This window comes from Monosiga brevicollis, genomic scaffold, assembly GCF_000002865.3.
Source record: "Monosiga brevicollis MX1 MONBRscaffold_35 genomic scaffold, whole genome shotgun sequence".
Classification (NCBI taxonomy): Eukaryota; class Choanoflagellata; order Craspedida; family Salpingoecidae; genus Monosiga; species Monosiga brevicollis.
Window position 1 is genome coordinate 362,962 of NW_001865072.1, and position 14,199 is coordinate 377,160.

The 14,199-nt window shown below is 55.3% G+C and overlaps 4 protein-coding genes across 4 annotated transcripts; 1 reads left to right on the plus strand and 3 right to left on the minus strand.

Moving 5' to 3' along the window:
* Positions 1-899: 899 nt before the first annotated feature.
* On the minus strand, positions 900-2,138 carry MONBRDRAFT_12161 (uncharacterized protein; the record flags this gene model as incomplete). Its single annotated transcript, XM_001749995.1, has 3 exons — positions 900-982; positions 1,113-1,251; positions 1,806-2,138. 3 exons carry the CDS (start codon positions 2,136-2,138, stop codon positions 900-902), a joined length of 555 nt encoding a protein of 184 aa, XP_001750047.1.
* A 3,873-nt stretch (positions 2,139-6,011) lies between these two features.
* On the plus strand, positions 6,012-9,329 carry MONBRDRAFT_29546 (uncharacterized protein; the record flags this gene model as incomplete). Its single annotated transcript, XM_001749947.1, has 7 exons — positions 6,012-6,972; positions 7,972-8,096; positions 8,197-8,263; positions 8,446-8,540; positions 8,724-8,895; positions 8,997-9,088; positions 9,162-9,329. 7 exons carry the CDS (start codon positions 6,012-6,014, stop codon positions 9,327-9,329), a joined length of 1,680 nt encoding a protein of 559 aa, XP_001749999.1.
* Positions 9,330-9,899: 570 nt separating this feature from the next.
* On the minus strand, positions 9,900-10,612 carry MONBRDRAFT_12163 (uncharacterized protein; the record flags this gene model as incomplete). Its single annotated transcript, XM_001749996.1, has 3 exons — positions 9,900-10,076; positions 10,295-10,397; positions 10,476-10,612. 3 exons carry the CDS (start codon positions 10,610-10,612, stop codon positions 9,900-9,902), a joined length of 417 nt encoding a protein of 138 aa, XP_001750048.1.
* A 1,192-nt stretch (positions 10,613-11,804) lies between these two features.
* Positions 11,805-14,020, minus strand: MONBRDRAFT_34395 (uncharacterized protein; the record flags this gene model as incomplete). The annotated part of the gene is made up of 5 exons (XM_001749997.1): positions 11,805-12,994; positions 13,340-13,398; positions 13,498-13,574; positions 13,678-13,809; positions 13,924-14,020. 5 exons carry the CDS (start codon positions 14,018-14,020, stop codon positions 12,142-12,144), a joined length of 1,218 nt encoding a protein of 405 aa, XP_001750049.1. The 3' UTR covers positions 11,805-12,141.
* Positions 14,021-14,199: the final 179 nt, after the last annotated feature.

The window sequence follows — 14,199 nt, forward strand, 5'->3', positions numbered from 1 at the left end:
TACTCCGTAACTACCGCATGTACGGTCACGAGTTTGTCGTGGCCCAAACAGAGGCCATGGGCGCTTGGTCGGCCACTGCCAAAAGCCTTCACAAGGCCTTTTTCAAGGTCGCGCCTGGTGCTGCGGTCCTGGCGCTGAAGGTGACGCTTTCGCGAGCAAGCCTTGAAGGCCGAACCGTGTCATTCCCTTTGTTTTGGCGTCGTGATGAGGCACCCGAGACGGCTGTGGACCAGCTGCGGTATTGGGTGCATCTCGTGCAGCGCTACCCCAGTGCTTGCGGTCAGTTCTGCGGAGCTCGAATTTCCGTAGGGTAGTGTATTAGCCTGCTCTCACGTTGATGGCTGTGCCTCCACCACCCCTTAGATTTGTTGTGGCGTGTGTGTGCACGCCTTGTACCCTGCCCCGACCTCCACCTAGTTCTAGCCGAGCCACAGCCTCAGCCAGCACCAGGGGCCGAGCAGTTTGGCGTTGTGTTTGCGGACACTAGCGTACGTATCGTGACGACAGGGCGTTTTTTGAGGCATGTTTGCCGTCCGCATATCGATACTCACTCGGCTCTTGTTTTGTGTTGTGTTGTCGATTTTGTTTTTCTTCTTTTGATTTGCTTTCGGGCACAGGCTGCCGTTTCGGTGCTTGTGGTGGCGTTTGGAAATCATGTTAGCTTGTCGGTGGGAGGCTCTCGAGAGCAGGACCAAACTTTGGCCGATATGATCCACACGCTGCGCTCGGACTTTGATCCATCAACGGCCCCACGAGCCAACACGCGCGCGCAATGACCGCTACAGCGCATTCGAGCAAACCAACAGGCATGCTGAATCTATGAGTCAAATTTGTTGTTTGAAGGTCGATCATCAACTGTGTTGTGTCCTCTGAAAAGGAGGACGGTTTGTGTGGTAGCTTTACTTGGCATCAGTGGCAATGGGGCATTGCTCTCGTGGCGAACTAGCCCATTCAGTCCACGCGCCATCATACACGGGGATTTCTGCGAGAAGCAGGGACGTAATTTCACGTGAGAACCGGGATCGATTCTGCTGGGTTAATCATGCCAAGCCGTCGCAGTCGTTGGCTCGGAGCCAGGCAATCGTGGGCAAGATGGGGCAAGGCAGGCGCACCAGTGCCGTCGACGAGGTAGCGGCCAAAGGCGAGCATGCAGGCCGTAACTCCAGAGCCGCAGGTGGCGACCAACGGTCGGTCAAGCTGAATACCGGCTTCTTCAAAGAGGGCACGCAGCTCAGCTGGATTCTTCATCTCCTGCAGGATCAGGCAATGAGGGGGAAACATGATTGGCTGAAGGAGGAGGCCAAGCTAGTACGTACGCCGTCTCGGTTGACGAGCGCGTCAAATGGGAGGCAAGCGCTACCAGGAATGTGGCCCGAAGGAAGGCCCGGGCGGGGCTCGGGTGCGGTGCCAGCAAATCTGAGCATTTGAATCGCGAATCTCGTTAGTACAATGGAAAGGATGTGTGGCTCGCGCCTGAGACTGAGCTCAAGCTTAGAGGAAGAAGATGCGGGGGTAGCCGTCAAGGGGGAGGGGGGGAGATAATCCAAGGCGGACGAAAAAACAGACCGGCCGCGTGCGCGAGCATCAAGCACTTGTTCAGCAGGCTGGTGGACATTGGCTTGCATCTGCGCCAGTGAGCGCACGAGGTCCGGGCGCATCACAACCTCACAGGGCTAGTGACATACGATTGTTAGGATCGCAAGCGGGAGGTGAGAGAAACGACGGGAGGCTAGCACTTGAGACGTTTGAAGCGGCAATGGCGTTGTCTCCTATCGAGCCAAACAAGCCTGGAAGCCAATCCGAACCGTCGTGTCCAAGGGTGCGGGGGTGGGCTCGCTGGCCGAGTCTGTGGTGGGCAGTCCGAGGTTGGACCAACGACGCAAACCACCGTTGAGCACGGAGACTTTGTTGATGCCAAAGCAGCGCAGAGTCCACCATAGGCGTGGCGCAGAGAAGACGCCATAGTCGCTGCAGTCGTAGACGACCACGTGCGTATCGGCGCCAATGGCCAAGCGGCGCAGCTCTGAGCGGCGGAGATGGAGGATGGAGCGGCGGCAAGGACACCGTGAGTGGAATCGCAAGGAACTAACATTCAGAGCCAGGCTCGTGGTGCCTGGAATAGGCAAGGCCTGCGACATGGTCCGTACCGTCACTCATTTGCTCGGCTGAGGGGAGCATGTGTGGCAGCTGACTGGGGGTAGCGACGGCATCAATATCAAAGAACCGGGCCGATGGGATGTGCTTGGCTTCAAATTCACGTGCCGCATCTCGCTGGGCCTGAGGATGAGTCCCCATCGATGATTGGCAATGCGGCATAGGTGTCAAAGGTGTCAAAGGTGTCAGAGGCGTGAGTTGCGGCAAGTGGCAAAAGATGAGCGCGCCAGGGCGAGGCCGCAGATGAGCAAGCTGGCCAGTGAGGCAAGCTGGTGAGGCGCGGCAGTGGGCGAGGCCAACAACAACAACAGCACCCTCAACCTACCGTGGGAAGATGAAAAGTCGCATCAATGATACGCAGCTTGCTGCTGTTCACGGCCTGCGGCAGCGCACGCTGCAGCCATTCACAGTTGACAATCGCCCTGACGCCGCCGTTCATCTTGGTCCGGTTCCTCTCTTGACGGTGTTACCTAATCAACAGCTCCCTCTGTTGAATTGACTTGAAATATGCTGTTTTTTGCTGATTTATTAACATGTCTCGTGTTATTTTATGTAGATCATCTGCGAGTTTGTGTAGTTTTACTTTGACTGTCTTCTCAGAAGAATTATGCTGACAATTATGGGTAATCGTCACTGTATTCGCTTACTGAAGATTGGGGGGATCAGGGCAGGCAGCAGACCGGAAGGAAGGGACAGGCGGCAGCAGCAGACAAGGCTGGGAGATGCTCCAAAGGGCAGTTGGCTGGAGGAATACATGCACCTGGCCAAGCTTGTCTCCAGACCGATCAAGAGACACAAGAACCTTGAAATCTCAATACCACCAAGATAGCAGCGACTAGGCACAAGGCGGCGAGGGCGGCTCTCCCATCAAGTGCTCCTGTTGATGCTGGCCGAGACGCAGCAATGGCATGCCGCCATGGCTCTCCCATCGTGTTTGCAAGGCAAAAGGCAAATTTCCGCTGCTTGCGATGCGACTCCGGACGTAACGTGAGCGGGTCTGCACCATGATGTAAACCCTTGCCAGATTCCCAAAGTAAAATATGGGAAAGGGCGGGTCATGTTGTGGATGGGGAGGCAGAGAAGCAAAACGGTGACCGCTGGCCTGACCATGGAGGAGCGATGAGCTTGCAACCGACTTGGTTTGGGTTGGGAACGCTTCAGACAGACTGCAAGGGCAGCGGGAATCAAGAAGACGTTTTCAAAAACAAGTCCCTGTGGCCTCAGAAAGACAGTCCCGCGGCGTCTCTTCGATAAGTCGTTGAATCCCAGCGCAGCGCATGAGCCTGCCATAGGCAATGCACCAAGCCGCTTAGGTGCACTGTTGCGTGTACTCCTGAGCACCTCCCACTGTTTGAGGGACGCCCGCGTACCCAGTGGGAAAACTGATCCCGCCAAATGGTGTGACCCGCCTTGGAACGGACATTCGAACCCCTCATTCCCTGTCCATGGGACACAGGACTGCATTCCATGGGCACTCGAGCGGCTCGATCCCTACCCACCCATACTTCTCCACACACACGCACACTTCGTCTCCCACTCGCCATTCCAACGGCATGAGATGCCATTGCGACGTGCTTCTGCCGCGCCCCGCTCAAGGCACCCCTCGTCGCCGCCACCAGAACCCGACAAGACACTTCCCAAGGCAAACGATCCAGCAGGGAATCTCACCCTCTTTCAGCCTTGGCTACGACCATCTCCGTGCTCGTAGCGCTAACACTGAGCGGATCACGCGCGAAAGGTGTCATGCATGTAAACATACGACTCATCATGGCATCCGCCGGTTGAGGTTCTTGGCAATTCGGAGTCGCGTTGCCGCTCATGATCGCACTTCATGGGTATGCACTCGGTGATGGATTCTGCCGCGCCTTGACAGGGATTGGTGAAAAAGGGGGGTCGTTTCGCACCAGGTGCCGTTAGCTCGCTTTGACAGACGCACAACTTGTGTTTCACCCGGCGAGACTTGATCCCAGTGAATCGGCGAGCCTTGATCCCAGTGAATGGACGAGGGGGTGACTTTGTTCTGTCCGCGCAGGACGCACTACACCACAACCAAGGACCAGCGCATGTGAAGGAATCAGATGCAACCGCGTCGGACGCTGGATGGGCTTTTTCTGAGCGAAGCGGCTGTGACCCACAAGGTTTGGCGGGTGAGGGCCGGAGGGTGGCCCATGACTCTTTCCAGCGGACATGTTCATGCCCTGGTGGTCCCTGAACAAAGATGCGAGGTGGGTACGCAAGACCCCCCATTGTCGAGGCGGACCAGGTCTCAACTGCGTTAAGGTACTCAGGACAGACACAAGGACGGGGACATGGAGCCATGGCGCAGCGGCCAACGCAGAAACAGACGGACATTGTTGAACCCCGAGGTCTGTACGCGCTTGCGCCTTCCTCTTCGTCGGATCAAAAGCCAAAACAAAGTTGGGTTGGGGCGGGCTCGTCTCCGGGAAGCACACCGCATCACCCAGCTCCACTTGTGGGCCATTCCTCCCAAACCGCAGCATAGCAAGACGCGAGAGAGGGAGTGGAGAGCGGGACAAGCGGCGTCGCTGGCAAGATCCAACAGAGCTCCCCCCCTCCCCTCTTCCCCCTTGGCGATGAGCGCAAGAGGGAATCGCTGGCTCGTATTTTCGCCCGCCCGCTCTCACCACACACCCACACACCTGCCTGCGACAGAATATCCACGCTTTTGACCCATCGCACCCGGCCTGCAGCCAGCCTCCTCTCCACCTCTGCCTCTGCTCCCAAAGGACGTCAAGAGTCCTCGCACACGCTCCCAACGGCCGGGGTATGGGGTGTTGATCGTAGTCCCTCGCCTTCCAAACAAGCATCAACCTACCGCGCAGCCCCTTCCTCCTGCCTCTGTCGACCCAAACTAAGCCTTGACTTGTTGACGGAGAGCACCCAAGCAAGATCCTCTTCTTGCCGCTGCCACGGCTAGCCAAACCGTGCCATCACATTTTGGTTGAATCCCCCCCTTTGCCGACTTTTTTTTTTTTTTAAAAAATAGCCTCACGTCGTGCCTGGCCGCTGCCAACTGGACAGACGCTGTTTCGCCCCGCCCCTCTGCCCCTCTTTCAAGTTGACCCGCAAGGCTTCGCGCCCTTGACTGCGCTGTTGGTTGTTGTTGTTGTTGCGTTTGTATAGTGCGTGTCCGGGTGCTGGTTTTCTTGTGAAAAGTGCACGGGGCTCGATCGGTTGCTGGCTCGATTGACCACGCAAGGTCCCTTGATTGGGGCTGAGATGTGCCCATCGACAGATTGGACTTGATTGCTGAGTATTATTATCACCAGCTTGAGTCGTGCAGCTCGTTGAATGCTGGCCAGGAAACACGAAGCACGCTTGGTTGAGCTTCTGCCCGAATCAACGGCTTCTTGCACCACGCAGGGTCACGGCTGTCGCTTGTCATTGAGCATGGGGCAGGTGACGTGATCCGAGCCAACTTGCCCTTTGACATACCATCGCCGGGTCATGGCCAACCGACCGTCGGACCCGGGCGGTGCCGGGCAGCCCGACCTGGCCGCACTTCCTCCTCAAGCTCACCACTCACCCCTCATGCCACCAACCCACCCGAATCGATGGCCCCCGTCCGCGGCGGCGTCCGCCCCTGCTGGTGTGGGCAGAGTCGCCCACGACCTGCCTGCTCAATGGGACGCCCCCGAGTACCCTGGGGACCCAGTGTCAGGCTTGCCCTCAATCACGAGCCAGCACTTGCCTCAGGTGCGCATAGGCTATCCCACCATGCTGGCATGCGCTCCCCTTTTCTTGTGCGTCTGCCCTCATGATCAAATTTTGGCTGGATCTTTGCCTTTGGCGGGGCCCCAATCCCAATCCGTGGCAATCAGGCCAATGCAGGGACCATGGTAAATGCTTTGGGTTTGTCGCACGCCCAAAGGGATGGACACGCTACCGTGCAGTTTCCTGTTGAAGCAGTATCCTCCCCGCCGTCTGCGCCCGGGGAGGCGGGCAGGCAAGAGCTTGTCCAGCAGGCCATCGATCTCGTGTACCGCAATCCCACCGCTAGTCCGAGCTGGTTCGCAGCCCTGCTTCGTCAATTGTCCGCGCAGCATCCAGACCGTGCCAGCGTCGTGGCACTGCAGCACCATATGGAGAAGCGAGCTCGTATCGAGCCCGTAGCTCGACTCTTACTCCAGTGCGCCAATCACCCAAGCAGCCTTCGACCTGAACAAATCAGTGCATTGTCTACATTTTTGGCTCAATGGCAACGCGACTCTATGATTGGTTCACCTGAGGGCACCGAGGGCAGACATGCATCTACTAAGAATGTGCCCCAGCAGCCCGCTGACGCTGTGCACAGCGCCTCCAAGCAGCCATTCGACTCTTCCGACGCATCGTTTGCAGCCCTTAGTGAAGGCATTGCTCGGGCACACACCTCAACTGAGCCAGACTTGTGCATTATGACCCAAGACCAGCTGCCGTGCAAGCGTCATCGTCGAATGGCCGAGGCCAGCTCGACCGCAGCCTCCTCCAGCACTCTTGAAGAGCTGCCACCCACCTCGGGGTCCCAGTCGGTTTTGCAGCTGACTGAAGCACTGGGACTTGAACCGGAGAACCTGTTTGCTCGTCTCAATCAGCAACAACAACTGGAGCTACCCTCTGCCTCTTTGCAACACCTCGAGTATCTGCAGCAGGGCACCAGGCGGGAGTTGGTGGCGCCAGGCCTGCCTCGCTCTTTTAGTACTGCCAATCTACCACCTACTGCAAGTGCAGCCACAAGTCAGGCGCAGCCCATGAACATTGCCGCCATGCTTCTCTCCGCAGGGGGCAGAATGGGCCCGTTGCAGGCCAATGCATCCTGGGGTAGCGCTCACGCTCTGGTATCTTCCCCGGGCCCGTCCTTTAGCTTGGGCAGCTGGCCGGGATCAATACCAGGGGCACATGCTGCTTCAGAGCCCATGTCCATGTTTGAGCCCTGGCTCACTTTGAGTGGGGGAAGCTGGCCCGAGACCACCTCAACACACGCCTGGACCTCGTCCATCGACCCTCGCCTCGTCCTTCACGCGCCCTCGGCTTTAGGTGGTGTGCCGCCACTTTTCGATAACATGAGATCAGAGCAGCCATTGATGCAGACACATGCAAGCCAGTTCCTGGCTGTCACCCACGCGCTCGGGGCATGGCAGCCACCAAGCACCGATTCGCGCACAGGCGGTGCCACAGCTTCCCACTGGCTAGTGCATCTTCCTACAGCTCCCAACTCTTCTGCATCATGAACCACTCATTCAAAAATGACACGATGTGTTCAGAGACAAGCCGGCCATGTCGGGCCCCAAAACCCCTTTGCGCCACCCCGGACAGCGATGTCGTGGAGCCGATGGCCCCCGCGTAAAGCGACTGACTGCAGGAGAGGCCTGCGATGCGCCAAGCGCAACTTGTTTTCTCGGTGCCTACATTCCATACCATGTCATTTTACACACCTTCATCTATTCAAGCCCGACTATCTTTTAATCACAAATAATTGATTGCTCTGTCTGTAAGGCTACTAGCGGCCCCATGCCCGTCACACACCAAAAATGCCGGACTCTCTCAAATTGCAAAATCTGATGGTGAGAGGCACAGAGTAGTGGCACGGTGAGTTCGTCTTATGACAACCCCTCTAAAGTTATAATCATCTAAAGTCTAACCCCTTTCACACTTCCAAACACACACTCTCTCTCAAACTCTCTCTCTCTCTCTCTCACATGTGGTAGTTGTGTGCTTTTCCTTTGTGTCTTTGCTCTTTGTTTCAAACCGACCAAATTCATTTCTCTCTCTCTCTCTCTCTTTTTTTTTTTTTTTTTTTTTTTTTTTTTTTGGGCACAGCGATCATGACGGATGTGATTAGCAAGGCCATCGTGTACGGCAACTCGGCCCGAGTACTGCCTGAGCGCGATGCTCAAAACAACACGCATGAATGGACCGTTTTTCTGCGCAGTCCCACCGGCGAGGTACGCCCAGGCCTGGAAAAGAATCCCCATGCATTGAGCTGACGGCCGACACCCCTCAGCTCAAAGTCAGGCGGCGCTCATGCCTGTGACACACACTCAGCCTTTGGAAAAGTTTATCCGCAAGGTCACATTTGCTCTTCACAGCAGCTTTAAAAACGCCAATCGTGGTGAGTTGGAACCAGATGCTCACCCACTTTGGTCCTTTGAGCCCATTCTGCTCGTCGTGATGCCCCGTGATCTTGACTGCCCCGCTCTGCTCTCGGCTCTCGGCTCTCGGCTCTCGGCTCTGCCTACCCTCGACTACGAATACGCCTGATGCTGCAACGGGGGCCTGGGCATGCGCTTGCAGTGGTGGATAAACCGCCTTATGAGGTGAAGGAACGAGGTTGGGGCGAGTTCGAGATTACCATTAAAATTACCTTTGCCAACAACCACTACAAAACCGTACGTCTCGTGAGCCCTTCGCTGCTGACCAAGACATGCTGTCGTCCTGTTCGAGCTGGACCTTGCAAAACTTCCTCCTTACCTGTATCCTCGCATCCCTTCTCAACCTGTCCCCTCGCATCCTTCTTCAAAACCCAAACATGACCATTTTGCGGTTGTTTTTTGGTTCCTCCCTTGCTAAAGCTGCATCTCAAGCATATGCTCAAGCTGTTTCCCAACGAACATGTGGTCAAAACTGAGGATGGCTTTACGATTGAGACATATGACGAACTGGTCTTTCCCGTGCCAGCTTCTGGTGCCTGGGATACCTCCTCGGTGCTTCCCCCGCAGCAGCAGCCCGGTTGTGCCGTCAACTGTACGTCCCAAGCCAGCTTTGAGCAAAATACTCGCATGTAGGCATTTTTTTTCTGCCGTGGGCCTGATAGACTCGCTTGCTGCTGAATGCCTGCACGCTAGATTATGAGTTGGAAAAGGATGCGCTCCAAAAGCTGGATGAAGCCTCCTCTCGTATTCAGCAGTCACTGCACTTTGTCCGACAGCGCCTGGGCGTAAGTTATTGGCATGTTCTTCTGGAAGAAGGGGATGGCATTGCACCCTCATACTATACTGTCGTTGCAACAGGAGGCCGAACACAAGACCAAGGATCTGCAACAGCACATCGAATCAATGGAGAAGGGTGTTCTTCCCGATTCGTACAAGCAGTTGCTACGTCAACAACAAGAGCAGCTTCGACAGAAGAAAGGATCGGCGGCATCTCTGGCGGGTTCGAATGCCGCGTCCACCAAATAGACCTGTGGCCACCAAGTCATTCTGGGCAGTCTGAATGAATTTCGCTACATTACACCTTGGCTACCTTTGCAATGTAATTGTCACCATGAGCGCCAGCCGCGCTGGGCTCCTGTCACTCATGTGATGCTCTTGAGTTGATATCTGACCGAAGTGTGTCCATCGTCAAGTCTTCAAAGTGTCTTTTTCTACGATTCATCAAAATCATGGCGTTGCTCGACACCAGAATCCTTGATTTTCAGATCAATTGGGATTGGAAAATCGAATTGGTCGATGAACATCAATGACTCGGTAAAGAACGGGCAAATTGAAGGCTGTGTGCCAGACAACAAGGCGTGCATGGCACGCCTTTGCCGTCGCCATTCGCATCCACCCGTACATAGAAATGAGAAATGGTAATGATTTCAGAAGAAGCTACTGGAGTAAAGCAAAGCAAAACAACAAAAAAACAAAAACAAAAAAAAAGGGGAAAAAACAAAAACAAAAATCAAGCAAAAACGCAAATCAAGATGAGAGTTTGTTAGATCAGGGTCTCAGACCAGCTGGAGACCTTTGCTAGGTACATTGTGATCTTCATTGGCCCCCGCAAGCAAGCCTCATGTGCCGACGAGTACGCGAGTCGAAACCGTTCGTGGCCAGCACGAACGAAAAATTCTTGCGCGCCAAGAAGTCGGGAGACAGGCTCGTGAGGCGGGTTGCCGCTTTGAGGTCCTTGAACTTTACAGGGGCAAAGAGGCCGACGAGGACGTGCTGGGGCGTCGAGTGGAGGGACGAGTCGATCGGACCTTGCCAGCGACTGCATGAAGCATGGATTCAACGACGGCACGCTCCATGCGGCCAGCCTCATTCAGCCATTGATTCAAAGCCTCCTGCTTTGCAAAAGGTGGATGAGCTGCTTCAAAGAGAGAGATCGAGGCGTGCTGCCCGTGCAGCAAAGGCAGTCACGACAAGTCTGAAGAGAAACGCACCATGGACATGGGGTCGCTAACAACGGTGGAGAGGTCATCTTCAGTGAGGAGCGAGGAGCGGCGACGCACAACTGGCACATCACCAAGAGCTGTGGGTGCGGTGCTGGGTGCAAGAACAAATCATTTGTAAGGTCATTTCAAGGTTGAGCAGAGCAGGACCGATTAGGGCTCTCGATCGTACCGGATGTTTCGAGAAATGGCGCCAATTTTAGACTCATACTCTTCCGGGATAATACCGTGCTCTTGTTGCCCCAGAGTGCCAACAGCCCACGGCTGTTGACTCATGCTGTAGCGTGAACGGCGGGTTTGACGAGACATGCTGGGGCGTGGCTCGGAGAAACTAATGCGGCTCGAGGAGTTGAAGTCTTGGGACGTGTTTCGAGTCAGAATGGTTGGGCCCCCAACACCTTCAAGGTAGGTCCCAAGTTGGAGTGCTGCGTGAGAAGGCAAGCCAGGGGGAGTAGATGGGGGAAGAGAAATTCGGATTCATGCATTGATACCTTGTGCCTCTGACATGTAGCGCACGCTACCACCGTTCGGGAGAGTGTGGGTTTGAAAGACCTGGGGTAGCACACGCGAACAAGATTTGTGGAAAAATCAGGTCAGAAAATCTGGGCGAGCTGGGCCTGAAGGAGGCTGCGTCTTTCTGAAGAGATGACGGACTTTTGAGTTTTGAGGCTTGTTGCGGCGATTCACGGAGGCGGGGCGAGCAAGCGGGGGCCGCTGGGTCGTCTTGACAAAGTCTGGCATGGGTCTGTTGAACGAGTGGCGTTGATGTTGGGATATCGGAAGAAGAGGGGCGGGGTGAGAGAGAGATCGGATGAGCGGTGGCACGGATCACTCGGCTCCAGGCCTTCGAGGCCTCGGTGCATACAGCAGGCGACTGACCGACGGTTATGTTCACGAAAGCGCCTTTCAAGAGCCGAGACCGATGGCGTTTTGGGGATCAGGGCCGGGGTGCCAGCCTGGCTCTGGGCGGTCTGGGCGGGCGGCATGTTTCTGGGGATTTTCGATCTGCCTAAAGGTGGCATGCCGCAGCGGTATGAAGGTAACCACACGAGACACAGAGGAGGGTGGATTTCGGATCCGATTCCTTTTTCCAAAGCTGGCCCTCTGACCCCTCCTGGCACTGGCACTCGGCGGCACGGGTACGATGTTGATCACAACTTGTTGCAGCACCAGCTCCAGTTATTGTAGAAACTGTACCAACACCCGCTTCGTTTCATGTAGATCACACTTCGATACATGTTGTTGGGGCGTTGGATCAAGCCGTTACAGTGTGTACGGACGCGGGTCCAGCAGGTGCGAGGGCTCCGCGATTTTTTTTTTTTTTTTTTTTTTTTTGCTCCCTAATGTCAATCAACAACACCAAACGTGGACAGCCCCTTCCTAAGCTACAGGACAAGAAAATTCCATAACAGAACACTTTCTAGATTCTCTGACTTGATCAAAGATGACATGATGTGTTTAACATGTTACATACATGTACATGTAATTTTTTTTTTTTTTTAATTTTGTGATGTGCTTGAACGGCTGGTGCTTCACTGTCTCTGACGGATGCGCGGGTACCAGCCAAGCCAGGATGAAAATGCTTTGTGTCATGGGAAGGGCGGCTTGAAAAGAGGCCGCGTTCGATCTGGTTGATAATTGATATAGGACACACGGGACGGGGGTTGGAAAGGACCTCAAAAAGAAGAAGAGGCAAATCATGTGCCACACACCAAGATAGCCCCCCACTTTTCAAATGCACGCGCATCCAACTCCGCTGATAGGTAGAGTGCGCAACGGCGACGGCTGCTTGGATGCGAGCGCGCTTGCGGACTTGCGACGCTCCGTTCCATTTGGGTCTAGGCTTTCTTGGGCGGGATGACGGGCTGCTCAGTGTTGGGGTCGCAGTACTGCGTCATGTCCCAGTGATGCTTTTGAGCCCGAGCCAGAAAGTCCTCCTGCCCCTTGCGACTGGGGTCAACTGAGGACTGGTGCCGCACATCCTGCACTACCAACGATCGATAAGCTGCGCGCACGGGAAATCCCATGCTTGTGAGGTGCGGCCAAAGATGGTCAAAGGGCTCGTCGGCTTGCAAGGTCCACTCGATGATCGGCGCAAAAACTTGGCGATGATAAATGACACCAAACGTGCCCATGGTCTTGCGGTCCACGTTGAAGCATTGAGTCGAGCGACCCGTGCGCTGGCGGATCACCTCCATGTCGTGATCCACCTGAGCCCAGCCGCCGGTCCAGCGCCCGCGTTCGGGATAAGTGCCGTTGATCCACAGCGCCGATCCAAGCAGCAAAACACCACCCGTGCTCTCTGCTTCGACCAGGCCGCCACAGCGCTCTTCTGACAACAGCTTTCGCAGTTCTTCAGCAAAATTGCAGTGCAGCAGCGCATCGTCATCAAATACCAGGATTGAAGTCACGCGCGGGTCATTCAGCGCCTCCTCCAGCAGCTGGCGCATGGTCGCCAAGTAGCCCTGTTCGCCAGGCGTCAAATAGCCCGGCTCACCAGGAAGGAGCACCTTGCCTTTGAACTTGCGTCCCAGAACCGGCTCTTTGGATGTCTTGGATGTCGTCTGAACGTAGTCATTTGCAAAGCGGGTTGAACCCTGCACACCGATGAACCGGCGAACGTACACGCTCTGGTTGCGGAAAGTATCTCGACGCACGCGGTAGTCCTCCCAATGCCCCTCTAGGCTCAACCTGAGTATCGAGATCCCAATCACAACAACAAACACACCATTGGATGAGTGCCAATTTAGCCAAAAGCCCAATGTACTGCCAGGGAGGTGAAGGAAACGCAAACGTAGATCCAAGAAAGGACATCATGAAAACGAATACGAAGAGCAAAATAGCACATCACCAAAAAAAGAAAAAAAAAAGTCAAGGGGCAATGATCGCAGGGTTGGATGTTGAGGCGCAGGCAGAGCAACACAGAGGAAAAGGCGACCATTCAAATCAGGGACCAGAAGCCAGGGCACGGCCAGGTGTAAACATCTGCAATCACGCCAGTTTAAGAGCAAATCCACAAGGCCGAGAGATGCGTACATGTATGCGGCACTGAAAAGACGGGTGGTAGTGGGCTGGTTGAACAGATAGCCGCGCTCCTGCATTTGAGTGAGGCAAAGTGTTGCCAAAATTGTCATGAGCATCAGACCGTTGCGCGAAAAATAATCCATTCAAGACCAAGCGCTCTCAAAACCCACCGGAGGACATTCGGGAATTGTTTCGCCCGTGTCCTCATAATGCAATGAAGGGTTGACACTGCAGTTCGTTCGCAAGGCTGGGCAGCCGAAAGTTGAGAAGACACGGCATTTGGCGCAGGCAAGGCTCACGGGGCAAAAGCCAGAGTCGGAGCCAGGAAGCATGGGATGCAAACTTCGTACCATGTGGCTTGGGCGCCACGAGGTGAGCATGGAGACGGGCGTCGACGCGGCGAAGCATGCTAATGTAGGCAGCCGTGTCGATCACTTGCGTGCTATCAGCACGCGAATCCTGCTCGACCTTATTGATGCGCTCTATGGTGCAAGGACAGAGGGGTGGCAACGCAGTGAGTTGACGCAGCACTTTTTTATTTGTTGCCTGGTCTCTTGATCCAGCAGGCGTCGTGGGCTATGCGCCTAGCAACTGACCGTGCATGTTGCTGAGCTGGCTGTTGAAGTACAGGGTTATCACGCCAAAGGCCAAGAGGAGGCCCAAAAGGGCCATGGTATTGGTAGCGGCGGCCATGGCGTCTGTGTGGCCTAGCCCGTGACTCCAGCCTAGAAGCGCCCCCGTTCGTCCATCCACAGGTCACCAAGAATGATCCAAAGGAACCAGACAAACGTGAGCAACCCACACTCAAAAACCACCCCCATCCTGCATGCCAGTTCCCTCTACCCAGCCTCCGATCCGCTCTTCCATCCAGC